This window comes from Haliotis cracherodii, unplaced genomic scaffold (genome assembly GCF_022045235.1).
Source record: "Haliotis cracherodii isolate W230 unplaced genomic scaffold, xgHalCrac1.p SCAF_9, whole genome shotgun sequence".
Taxonomy (NCBI): Eukaryota; Metazoa; Mollusca; class Gastropoda; order Lepetellida; family Haliotidae; genus Haliotis; species Haliotis cracherodii.
The window spans coordinates 44939955-44952715 of record NW_027266343.1 but is presented as its reverse complement, the minus strand read 5'-3'; the positions used below and the strand labels follow the sequence as shown (position 1 = coordinate 44952715).

General features: G+C 41.6%; 1 protein-coding gene across 2 annotated transcripts in view; it reads left to right on the top strand.

The window, feature by feature from the left end:
- Positions 1 to 12761, top strand: part of LOC139452707 (huntingtin-like) — a 63354-nt gene that overhangs the window by 24418 nt on the left and 26175 nt on the right. For both annotated transcript variants that reach the window (XM_071234276.1, XM_071234275.1), the window contains exons 22-35: positions 760 to 835; positions 1055 to 1272; positions 2400 to 2548; positions 3867 to 4003; positions 4497 to 4613; positions 5194 to 5316; positions 6255 to 6454; positions 6780 to 7151; positions 8084 to 8183; positions 8864 to 9043; positions 9954 to 10207; positions 11057 to 11192; positions 11583 to 11702; positions 12251 to 12670. In XM_071234276.1, coding sequence (XP_071090377.1) covers positions 760 to 835; positions 1055 to 1272; positions 2400 to 2548; positions 3867 to 4003; positions 4497 to 4613; positions 5194 to 5316; positions 6255 to 6454; positions 6780 to 7151; positions 8084 to 8183; positions 8864 to 9043; positions 9954 to 10207; positions 11057 to 11192; positions 11583 to 11702; positions 12251 to 12670 — 2602 coding nt within the window. The remainder of the gene's footprint in view (positions 1 to 759; positions 836 to 1054; positions 1273 to 2399; positions 2549 to 3866; positions 4004 to 4496; positions 4614 to 5193; positions 5317 to 6254; positions 6455 to 6779; positions 7152 to 8083; positions 8184 to 8863; positions 9044 to 9953; positions 10208 to 11056; positions 11193 to 11582; positions 11703 to 12250; positions 12671 to 12761) is intronic.

Here is a 12761-nt window from a genome sequence, read left to right as displayed (position 1 = left end):
GCATCTGGTTGGTATCTTGTCAAAGGGTTGTTTTAGCTACTCTCATTTTATTGCTGTAATATAGTTGCTTAGTTTATTGCTGTAATATAGTTGCTTAGCTAAGCTGCTGATATAATTAGTCAATGATCGTTAATCACATATTGGGCTTATTTGATCCATTTATTGTCATCTTTTGGTACATCAGTTCATCAGTTTAAATCTGTGACATCAGCACCAACCCATGCTCAATGAAGTCACCAAAATGAAAACTGTGTGCATGCAATCATTACTCTTTTTTTATTTGTAATGAGCTAGGTAAAGGTAACACAAGTAGTTATCAGGCCAAGTGCAAACCTCAGTAAATCAAAACTAAATACAACTGTTTCCAACACTTGAACACGTTAAGCCTGCGTGTTGTGTCCCCAGCCTCGTCATACCAAAAGACTTTAAAAGATGGTCCTTGTCCTTTCCCTGCCTGCCGCTTGGCATTAAGGGGTTAAAACAAAGATTGGTTGGCTCGGCTTCAGTAGACTGTCTGAGTAAGTTTTCCATGTATCTCAGTGGGCTTGCACTATACAATCAGCATTAGCCCGGACTAGTACATGTGTGCACGCACACACATGGACGTGGCATCCATATCACCTCACCTATCACACGTTGAGCTGTAGCTGGTTAAAGCATTCACCCATCATTTCGAAGGCCTGGATTCTGTACTCCATATGGATAGAATGTGGACGCCCGTTTCTGGTGTAGTGAAATATGTTGATGTGTGTGTTGCAGTTCACTGATGTGGCTGAGGAAGAGAGTTGAGAGGAAAACTCCAGCCATCCTCAAGCCCGGAAGCAAAGTGGATAAGGTACAGCAATGTCTTCAACAACAAATGTCCCCAGGGTGGTTTAAGTAATAGACACATCCAACCTCATGTAATTCAGAGAAGTCTACTGTGAAGAAGTACAGTTTAAGCTTACTGCCAATATAATGCTCAGTGACTCCCTATTTTTTGCACCAAATGTTACTTACATTACTCCAGACTCACTGCCATCCTCAAGTTCTGTTTCATTGTCTTGTATTTCAGTCAGCGATAGCATCCTACATTCGCCTGTTCGAGCCGTTAGTCATCAAGTCCTTGAAGCAGTACACTGTGACAAGCTCGCTAGAACTCCAGCGCCAAGTCCTCGACCTTCTGGCCCAGCTGGTGCAGCTCCGAGTCAACTACTGTCTCCTTGACTCCGACCAAATTTTCATTGGTTTTGTACTAAAACAGTTTGAGTTCATTGAGGAGGGCCAGATCAGGTGAGATACAGACACTTTACTTTCCACAATCTTCTTGGTTTCAACTCTTCACATTTCATATTAGATATCTCTGTGATATATGGGTTGTCCTTTGGGATTCTGGTACAGTACCATGCTTACATGACATTTTTTTATATGGACAACAACTTCATCAGGTGAAGGGGCGGTCGGGTAGCATAGTGGTTAAGGCAATCGCTCGTCACGCCGAGGACCTGGGTTCGATTCCCAACATAGGTACAATGTGCAGAGTTGTGTCCTGCCGGCCAGAAACCTTGGAGCATGGCTTGGAATCGTAGTCTGCCCCTATTATATTTCTGTTTGTCAGCACCATACCTGTGCTCGTGGTTTTTAACCAGAGTGGAAAACGTCTGAGACCTGCATCACTTTGGGCTTTTCTCTGACATCTAGCTGCCACACTGTGATATGATCGGAATACCGTTCAAAGTGGCATTGAAAACAACTCATTCTCTCATTGCCACTCGTAAAAATTACAGTACAAAACCTGATCCTAAAGCAATGGGCTTCTTGTTATTATGAGTTACTTTTGTCACTATTGACACATGTAACAACTTTATCATTACAAGTTACGAAGAATTATTTATTTGAAGTATATGTGTGCGACAATGACTGTAGTTCTATCATGTGTCCACTATCATTCTCTCTGTATGTTTGGGGCACGAGTGGCCCAGTCGTCTAAGGCGCTGCGATTCGCTGTGCAGAGTTGCGTCCCTTGGGCATGCCAGAAACCTATGATTTGTGGGTTCGAATCCGAGTTCGCCCCGATTATGTTTCTAGGTTTGTCAGCACCATGCCAGTGTTCATGGGTTTCAATTAAGTGGTAAATGTCTGAGACCTGCTTCACTTCGGGCTTTCCTCCCACATTAAGCTGACACACCGTGATATAACTAATACTGTTAAAAGCGGCGTTAAACCGAATTCACTCACACACTCACTCACTCACTCACTCACTCACTCACTCACTCACTCTTCTGTTATTCTTTGCGATGATCATGCTAACAGGGTCAACTGTGATGTGAGAAGTGTCTCACTTGTATTGGTTGTTACAAGATGGCGACTAGTAATGATAAACTCTGATCCTTCCTGCTGACGTTCTTCACTGTTTCCAGGAACTCTGAGATGCTGGTGCCCCACATATTCCAGTTCCTAGTGATGTTGTCGTACGAGAGGTTCCACAGCAAGTCCATCATTGACATGCCTCGGATTATACACCGATGTGACGGCATCATGGCCAGCGGACTACAGCCCACAACGCATGGTGAGTTTCCCCTCATGTGTTCAGTGGGGTGACAAGGGCATGCATTGTAGCCTCAGCCAGTGTCACCGTGATGAACAACAGTATTTGTTTCATAGTTAATCTAAGGATAACATAGGGAGTTATTAAGTGACAGTATTCTGATAAGACCATCCTCGAATATCGAGTGTATCATATCCATTCTGTTATTGTAAGTACCCTGGACACATTCAACACCATAGCTTGTTTAAGAAGTGATGTCACCGTCTCTCATCTCTCTTATCATTCATAATTACAGAATTTCTCTCACTTAGGCTTAAAAAAAATATAAAAGAATTGGTTCTCAGCCAATGGCTTTTGAAAATATAGTGTGTGCAGGAAGTTTGTTTTGTTTTGTTTTGTTTTTGATTGTTCAAACAAGTCTGTAGCCTCCCTACTTAAATGTATTCCTTGTTGAGGAAAATACTGGAATACAGTATTTGACTACCGGTGGACTTGAAATATTTAAGGATGATTTTGTGTGTGTTTTAAAATGGAAATAAAAACGAAATGTGTGAAAAACTTTATTATGGTTCGGCTGGTGCCTGAGAACCAAGACTATTATTGTTTTTTTAGCTTACTTGGTGTCATTTGAGTGTACAGCTATTTTTAGTATCGCCCATTTATAATTGAAGCTTTTTTATGGACTCAAGATGAATCTATTGCGGCAGATGTGTCAAGGTTATCTGTCGTGACAGAACAGAGATATAATACCGTGGATAACCGAGGATGTCATAGGACCTGCTCAGTAGTGCTCTTAGCATGAATTGCACAAGTTCTGTAAAGATTATAGGCAGATTCCAATGTGTGTTTACAATCCTTTGAATTTATGGAAGTCCTTTGCACTCTTCATGTTGTTGAGAATGTTGTTGCAAGGAACAGGACCAGACTTGAAAGGTGGCCAAATGATTGTGTTTGCATTTGAGGGACAATTAGGAGTTGATTGCTACTTGCCCGTAATATTGTCATTGGTATTATTGTATAAGCTCGCTGATGTATTTTGGACCAGCACCTTTAACAAATTCATTAGATTAGTACACTAATTCAAGGTTAGAATTACCGAACTAAGTTTGTAAGGGTCAAATGAATGAAATGGGTGGTCAGAATCAGTGATTTAGTTGATTGATATCATTGTACCCTGATTGCATGGATTGTTGATCAATAGCTGGTCAGTCTGGTCAAGTCTTGGTTATGGCTGTAATAGTGCTGAGTGTGGCATTGAAACAATAAGCAAACAAATAGAGTAATTGATTTGCTGGACTACACACAATATATGTATGAGGTTTGGGAATGCATGTTACAGCTATCCCAGCTCTGCGCTGCGTGGTGTACGACCTGTTCCTGCTCCGTGGCAATAGCAAGTCGGATGTAGGGAAGGAGCTGGAGACGCAGAGGGAGGTGGTGGTGTCCATGCTGCTGCGCCTCATCAACTACTACCAGGTAATACATAATCAGGGGGTGGTGGGGTAGCCTAGTGGTTAAAACGTTCACTCATCACACCGAAGTCTATGGTTCGATTCCCCACATGTGTGAAGCTAGTTTACCTGACTTGATTATTTGGAGTATGCAGTGAAAGTTATCACTGGCAAGTTCTAATGTATACTAGTCAAAAAAGAGTAAAAGAACACCCTGACATAGCAGATTAACTGTTGTGATATTATAAAATCTGACATTCTGACATTCAAGAAAACAATACACCATTCCATTGTCTACTTTGTGTCATCATGCCATAGGGCGGTGGGGTAGCCTAGTAGTAAGAGTGTTCACCTGTCAGGCTAAGGACCCAGGTTCGATTCCCCACATGGGCACAAAGTGTGAAGCCCATTTCTGGTGTCCCCCGACGTGATATTGCTAGAATATTGCTAAAAGGGGTGTAAAACCTCACTCACTCACTCACGCCATATTTATTCCACATTTGTTTTTGCTGCTGCAGGCGCTGGAGATGTTTGTGATAGTTCTTCAGCAGTGCCACAGAGAGAGTGAGGACAAGTGGAAGCGTCTATCTCGACAAGTCATCGACACTGTGCTGCCAGCTCTAGCCAAACAACAGGTGATTCACTCGTTCCATTTGGAGGAATTGTAACATGAGAAGTAGTTGACAACACAGCAATTTGATATCTCATACTTCACATTACTTGTGATAGTCTTAATGTCATGTCCATGATGATAAACAAGCAATAATTAATTACAGGATATGTCAGAATGCTATGATCTTTGTCAGCTTTCCGTTACATAGCTTTGACGATAGAAGGATTGATGCTTTGATGGTTTGGTGAGGGAAGAGGGGTGGGAGGGGGTTTGCTCGGTTCAAAATTAAAATAAAGAGGTATCTACTCTACAGTGGGACTTCACCAAATTTCAAAACAGTTGCTTTATCTCCTAATTCTATCCATTCTGCTTTGTCTGATTATTTACTGACTGTGGTGAAATAGCTGTTACTTAACTCACTGCTGACAGCAGTATGATAAACCACTGGCAATGGAACCCTCTGTGTGTATTTTCCATTTTCCAGAGGCCATTTCAAGTTGTCCTAACTTTAAGCCATCCTAGGTGACTCCCATCACTTACTGAGGTGAGTGGATCATGATACAGAAGACATGTGGAGATACAACTTTGTGCATTGGTTCCAGATCAACATTGACCGACAGGCTTCGCTGGACGTCCTGCACCGGTTGTTTGAGTCAGTAGCGCCCAGTGTCTTCAGACCAGTCGACATCCTGCTGAAGGGGCTGCTCGGATCCCCAGGGGACATTGTAAGGAATATGTAGAATACTTGGATTATTTACCTTATCTTGCATTACTTCCTAATCCATTTACTGCTATCTGTTTTGAGTGACAAAGGAGTAATGTGCTCTTTTGTGACGTCACTGCTTCCGGGTCACGTGACAGCTCTGCGAGGGTACTTCCACACAACTTGTTGGAACAACTTCTGCAGCTGGACCTCTCACAGCTTCGTCTCTCTGTAAAAAGCAGTAAATGCATTAAGGAGTAATGCAGAATAAGTATGCAAATGTAAAAAAATATTTAGATGTTACTAAGATGCTTAAAGACTTGTTGGGATTCCAGACGTAACAGGTTCATGGTACCCCACACTGTTGTAAGGGCCTTCTGTTAAGGATAAGGTGGTCAGTATTTGTGACAAGGTTTATTGTGTGTCATCTTGATCCAATAGCATTGGTCATGCAGATTTATATCAAGCGCTTGTTTGCCTGGCCCAGATTTGATTCTTATAGACTGACATGATATAGCTGGAATGTTGATGATTACAATGTTAAACAAATTGCGAACGCTTTGTGAAAATACCATCAATAATACAAAGATAGTTAGACCTAGTAAAATGTTTTAAAAGCTAGCCAAACATAGAACTGTCTTCTTTACTTCACGTCTTTTGTTCTAATGCTCTGCAAGGCTATGCAGAGTTACATTCCTTAGCCATGGCAGGATCCACTAACCACAAGCATGCTTCAAGATTATCCCAAGTGTGTGCGAATCCCATTTTCCGGTGTCCCCAGCCGTGATATTGCTGGAATATTGTTAAAAGCGGCACCAAACCATACTAACTCACTATAAGGAAATTATAAATCATAATGTTTTTGTCACAACAATAATGTTCAAAGTTTCATGAAACTAACCCCTCACTCTCTGCGATGTAATGTTAGTACATGACTGATGGGTTGCCTGTGTCCTGCAGTCATGTGTCCAGGGCCTGCAGCGCTGGATGTGTCTCGTACTGTCCGTCATGAGAGTGCTGGTCTCCCAGTCTAAGGAGGAGGTGGTGTTGTCCCGCCTCGTGGACGTGGGGCTGTCGTTCCCCCTGACGCGGGACGCCGGGGAGAGAGACACTAACATTGAGGACTACAGCGATCTGATCCCAGAGGAGATATTTGCATGGTATTGTTACACAAAGTTCTTTAACCACATATTAAGAAAATGAGTTTGAATATATGTTAGCTGCTGTTGTTCACTATAATGTTTGATATCACCTTTTAATAATGATATGAACATTTTGTTTTGTTTATTATTCTGTTCAAAGTGGCCATAAAACAACTCCCTTTATTATTATTATTATTGTTTTTGTTGTTATTATTATTATTATTATTATTATTATTATTATTATTATTATTATTATACCACAGGTATCCAGGTACTAGTATCTGCTCAAATGCAGTTTTATTCTATTATACATCGTAAGCTAACTCTCTACTCTCTACCCTAGGTTCCTGTTGCAAGCAATAGGCAAGTGTGCAGAAACCCTGAACAAGGAATCTGTGACCATCCACTCCTCCGACAACAACCTGCACTTTCTGGTCCAGCAGATGTGCCACCTCATCCTGTACATCACACACATGTTCCAGTCCGGGCTGTACCGCCGCGTTGCCACGGCAGCCATGCGCATCATGCAGATGGACTGTCCTCGCAACGTGTACAGTGTGCGCGAGATCAACCAGCTGCTGCTGGCGCTCAACACTGTGTACCCAACACTGACGATGCTGTGGTGCAACGTCCTCATCCTCCTCAACTTTGACGACCAGAGCATGTGGAGCCAGGTGATGCACACGCCACAGAAGTACCTCATGGTCAGCCCTAGGTAAGGAGATGAAGTTATGTTAGGCCACAATAAATTATCAGATTTCCATCCAGATTTTTTAGGTGGGAGGCACTTAAAAAAGAAATAAAGAAACTGCAAGGCATCTTTTTAAATTAACTGTCTATTCACATGACAAATGAGTACTTGGTAGTACTACATATACTATGCGTTTCATTAGGTGGGTGGTGGGGTAGTGTAGTGGTTAAATGTCTCGCCGAAGACACGGGTTCAATCCCACATGGGTACAATGTGTGAAGCTGATTTCTGGTGGAATAATGCAAGAAGTGGCATAAAACCATAGTCACTCATTCATTTCATCAAGTACAGAAGGAAGGGAACTCACCTGGCTATGTTTCTTGTGTGGAGGTGGCGGTGGGGTAGCCTAGTGGTAATAGCGTTCACCAGGTTCGATTCCCCACATGGTTACAATGTGTGAAGCCCATTTCTGGTGGAATAATGCTAGAAGTAGCATAAAACCTTTTTTACTCAGTCTTGGTTGTAGGCATATCTTAGAACAATGTGAGGTGGTTTGTTTGGTATTAAGGTTGGTGGGATGAAAGTCTAATGATGAATTTATTCTGCTCACATTTAGCTCATATTTATGTTTAACAATGTTTGCTCTGCACATGTGTGACAGTAGAAATTCCACCAACTCCACTTATGTCTGTTCATAGAAGCTATTCTTGGCTTCATGTGCATAGTATATCATCCCAGAAATAATTGCAAAATATCAGTCTAAGCCACCCCTCAATTTGGTGTTATTCCAGTGTTAGAATTGGCACTAGTCCTATAGTCCTTGCCAAACTGCCCGATAGTAAAGTAAGTGTAAGGACTCGTAGAAATTTGACGTTTTTAAGGGTTTTGCTATATGTTATCATTATAAGGACTGGTGGACCAAACCTGTTAGTTATATCGCTGTTATTCTGTGACAGTCGCCAGGGCAACATGGTGGACCTAAAGAAGCGGACGCTGCAGTGTTGTCAGCTGGAGCTGCTGAGACGGGGTGGACTCATCCTCTTCTGTGACTACGTGGTCAGTTTGTTTATACTACTGGCTTCACCTTCACCTTATGATGTTTAACTTATATCACCCCTTTTGTGTGCTTGTCCACTCCAGTGTAACTTCATCCTAATCTACTGAACTGTATAAACACTGCCTCATACCTGTATACATGCTTGTCAACCATACTCTGCACATCACTTGCTTGTTAACAGTGTTAGGACCTACACCAAAACATCGCTTCTAATTGGAATAAAAAGGTTGTTCATCCATATATCGTATCCTTACTTAGTCCTCCAACTTCTAAATGCCACTTAAAGAAGTGGTCAGTCCATGATGCTGACAATTCGTGTCCTAGAAAATTTACCGATCTGAAACCTGGGTATGGCATCTTATTTTAATTTTGAAAGCAATGTGTCTGTATATGCAAAATGTTCTTGAGCTCCTAAGCTTATTGCCATGGTAGGACTACAGTGAACCTTGTTAATCCAAACCCCAGTAATCCAGACACCTTGCTTTTCTAACAACCACGTCTTCATCACTGTTTACCCATGATTTGATATTAAGCTGGACGGTTTTACTAGGAGCCCTTCTGTGCAGATTAATGGTGTTTTGCAGTATATGAAATTAATATGTCATTTGTTTTACATAATGCCCTCTCATGAAGTTTCTGAATCAGTGCAGTATTTTTCAATGTTTATCTTCATTTCCAGTGTGAGAACCTAAATGATGCAGAGCACATGACATGGCTGATCATAAACCACGTGTCTGATCTGATTGAGCTTTCTGATGAGTCACCAGTGCAGGATTTCATCAGCGCCATACATCGCAACTCGGCCGCCAGCAGCCTCTTCATACAAGCCATACATGCAAGATGTGAAAATGTCTCCAGGGTGAGATTTAACTGCATTCAATCACATTTGATTTTCATTACCTTCATAGCCTTATAGTTAAATTTCCGTTGTGTTCATCGTAATTCCTGCATTCTGATTAGCTGAATTGGTCACATGTTATTGCATTCATCTCCCAATGAATGAAAACCAAGACAGACTACTACTTTCATTACTATGGAATGTCGGTGGAATTCCCTTTCTGCTCATGTGTATTGTCCCTTCAGGACATTTAGTGAAATTCATGCATATTCAATGCCCAAACTACCCTTTGAGACTGAAACAGCAAACATGCAGGCTCGCTCGCCTGGGTTCCACAAATTTCATGTCTTCAGGTTTCATTTCTAACCCACATTTTTCCAACTGTGTCTTCCCGTTCTCAGGGAACTAATGTTTGAATATGGGACCTGTGAAGATCCGGGATAGAATAGGTCTTCAGCAACCCATGCTTGCTGTAAAAGGCGACTATGCTTGTTGTAAGAGGCGACTAACGGGATACTTCTGTAGCTATATGCCACCATGATAGGGCTGGACTGTTGCTGTCGGAGGTATAAAACATAGACAACACAAACATGGGCAGATATATTAATCATCAAGCTTGTTTGGTTTGCTTTGGTTGTGCTCAGATGACCAAGAACACCAGTAGAAATTAAAATTATGTATCTTTGAAACATTGAATCAGCATGCAAAACTATCAAATAAATATCATGTTATTACCCCCTGAAGTGGAAGGGGGGAAAAGTAATGGGTGCTGTCTGTCCGTCCATCCGTCCATCACATTTCGTTTCTTAAGCAATACTCCAAAGCCATGAGAGATAGCTTAACCAAACTTGGTTAAGTTGGTGAACTGATGCCTTTGAGTAATTCATGCTTGTTTATGTCCTATTTTGTAAATGTCTGGTGAATGTTTCAGCCCTCTCTTGTGAAGAAGACCCTGAAATGCATAGAAGCAATCCATCTGACGCAGAGTGGGGCGTTACTGACGCTTCTGATAGACAAGTTTCTCAACACACATCAGCTGGCTGTCGCAAGGATGTGCGACACTATCGCATGTCGCCGAGTTGAGATGTTGCTCGCGGAGAACTATGAGGACAGCAGCAAGCAGTTACCACTTGAGGATTTAGAGAAGTTACTGCAGTTTATGAGATCCAATGGATTAATACAGAGGTAGATTATTGACACAACTTGTTAGATATGCCATTACATATCTCATATTGTAACTGTCTGAATGCACAAAATATCTGATATTTATTTCATGCCTGAAGACAGTTTTATTTCGAAGGCACCATGGCACTTTGGCAAGGCCAGTTGAAGCTGATTCATCTGTATTTCATTTCTCTGGAAACATCATTGATGATCCTGATAATCTTTCTTTTATGATAATCAGTGCTAACTTCATCAATTGGGTGAGCTGATCATTTTGATGAATCCCAAAGTCTTCTACTGAAATCTCGCCACGAATTGCTGTAAGATTGCTGATGTGACGTAAAACAATAGTTACTCACTCTACAGAAATTTGTATATGGAGAAGATTCCAGGGTAGAATAGGTCTTCAGCAACCCATGCTTGCCGTAACTAGGGTTCTCGTGAAAGGCGACTAACGGGATAGGGTGGTCAAGCTCGCTGACTTGGTTGATGCATGTCATCGATCCCAATTGCATGGATCAATGCTCATGATATTAATCACTGGTTTGTCTGGTCCAGACTTGATTATTTACAGACCGCCGTCATATAGCTGGAATATTGCTGAGTGTGGCGTTAAATAACAAACCAACCAATCAACTTTATTTGGAAGTCATTAGCTCTGTACTTGCATTCATTCTCAATAACTTGAGTTGATTCAACTGAAAGTGTTTCGAAGTAAGCAGGACATTATTAATCTTGAGTTTTGTCTTGTCTGTTTTGAAGTTGATGCTTTAGACAAAAAGTGATGCTTCTTTTTTAGTTTCATACTTTTGTAAATAATGTGATGTTTTCTCTAAGTACTTCCTTGTGATGGTGTGTGTTATGTTGCAGACATGCCCGCCTTGTCTCCCTCCTCAACAAGTTCCTCATCCTCCAATCTCCGGACAACAAACATGCCAAGTCACCAGAGAAAACTCACCCTCTGGCCTTGACCCCTGAACAGGTCACAAATATTGAGGTCAACAAGGTAAATGGACAATTACAATAAGCACGAAAGTATGACAGTGTGTATTGCAAAATTTTGAGACTGAGCATTATTTACAGTAGATTTTATCTCATCTGTTTTCAGTTTAGCTTATAAGATTAAAATACATCTGATCGATGCAGGCAGGCTTCCGACTAAAGTTACATTACCAATAAAGCCCCTTTTTGCATTCTTCAGTCTCTTCATGTCTCGCTTCATTCTGTCGAACTGATCCCTTGAAATGCTGAATCATTTTTGGGACAGGGGTGATATGAAGTCAATATTTCATTCAAAGTGTTGTTTTGTTTGCTGGTCAAAGGAAAGGCATGAAAATTCACACTGCTACCAGTGTCGCTTGCCTCAGTAGTAATCCCTGGTGTACTCCCTGTGCAGGACTTCTACCTGTCGGTGGTGAAGGACCAGTGCTTCCAGATGGACCCCAACACAAGGGAGTGTGCCTTCCTCCTCCAGCGCCTGGACTACGCTGACATTCTGTCTATCACCATGACAAAGGTAGGCTGCTGTACAAACTGTCATCAGATGAAGAACTTACATAGGTTGGTTGAATCAGCGAATTTGGTGATTAAGTACAAGCACTACACTAACATCCTGTTTTTGACAGGGATGCTGCTCTGCCTGTTATTTGCATAGGTGATTATCAGGGACCAGCCATTTTGCTTCCGGAGTGGTGGAGGGATAGCTAGCTCAACTTTCAGTACCATCAATAAATTGGGATCATGGGGTAGCCTTGTGGTTTAGAAGTTTGCTTGTCATGCTGACAACTTTGGTTAAATTCTGGAATTTTGCTGGAATGTTCCTGGAATTATTGCTGGAGTTATTGCTGGAATGTTGTAGGAGTTATTGCTGGAATGTTGCTCGAAATATTGCTGGAATTATTTCTGTAATGTTGCTCAAAATATTGCTGGAGTTATTGCTGGAATGTTGCTGGAATTATTGCTGGAATGTTGCTGTAATATTGTGGGAATATTAACAGCAGCATAAAATGATCCTCATTATTCAAGGAAATATATTTGACCTGACTTTTATGTTTCTGTTTTCAGGAGTTCAGTCTGGCAGTGTTAGAGGAGTGTATATCGCTGGGCGCGTACCGAACACTTGTGAGATACAATCGTGACCGAGAGACTCACACTGAGCAGAAGCTGCCTCCCTCAGAGCCGAGTCTAGACACACTCTTCCAGGCAGCTCAGCTCACTCTGTTCCGCCATATTAACAATATAATCAATCACCTTCCAATTCCGCATCAAAACCTGAATTTTAGACTCTCTCTCAGTGCCAAAGAGATTCGATACATGGAGAGAATTGAGGATTTGTTTACGGATAGTACATGGTTTGTGATGAATTTTCAACTGACGTCAGCGTTGACGCAATATTTAGTGTCTGTACAGAGGTTTCCATGGAAACCAGGTGTGCCAGCAGAATCTCATGGGGATGTGTGCCGCTTTAGTGTTCTTTGTATGGAGGTAAGGGAATTTGGTCTGTTTTCAAATATTTTCAAATCTGGAGTTCTGGAGTTTCAGTAGTTTAAATGAGCTATAATTTGAAATGCTGTTC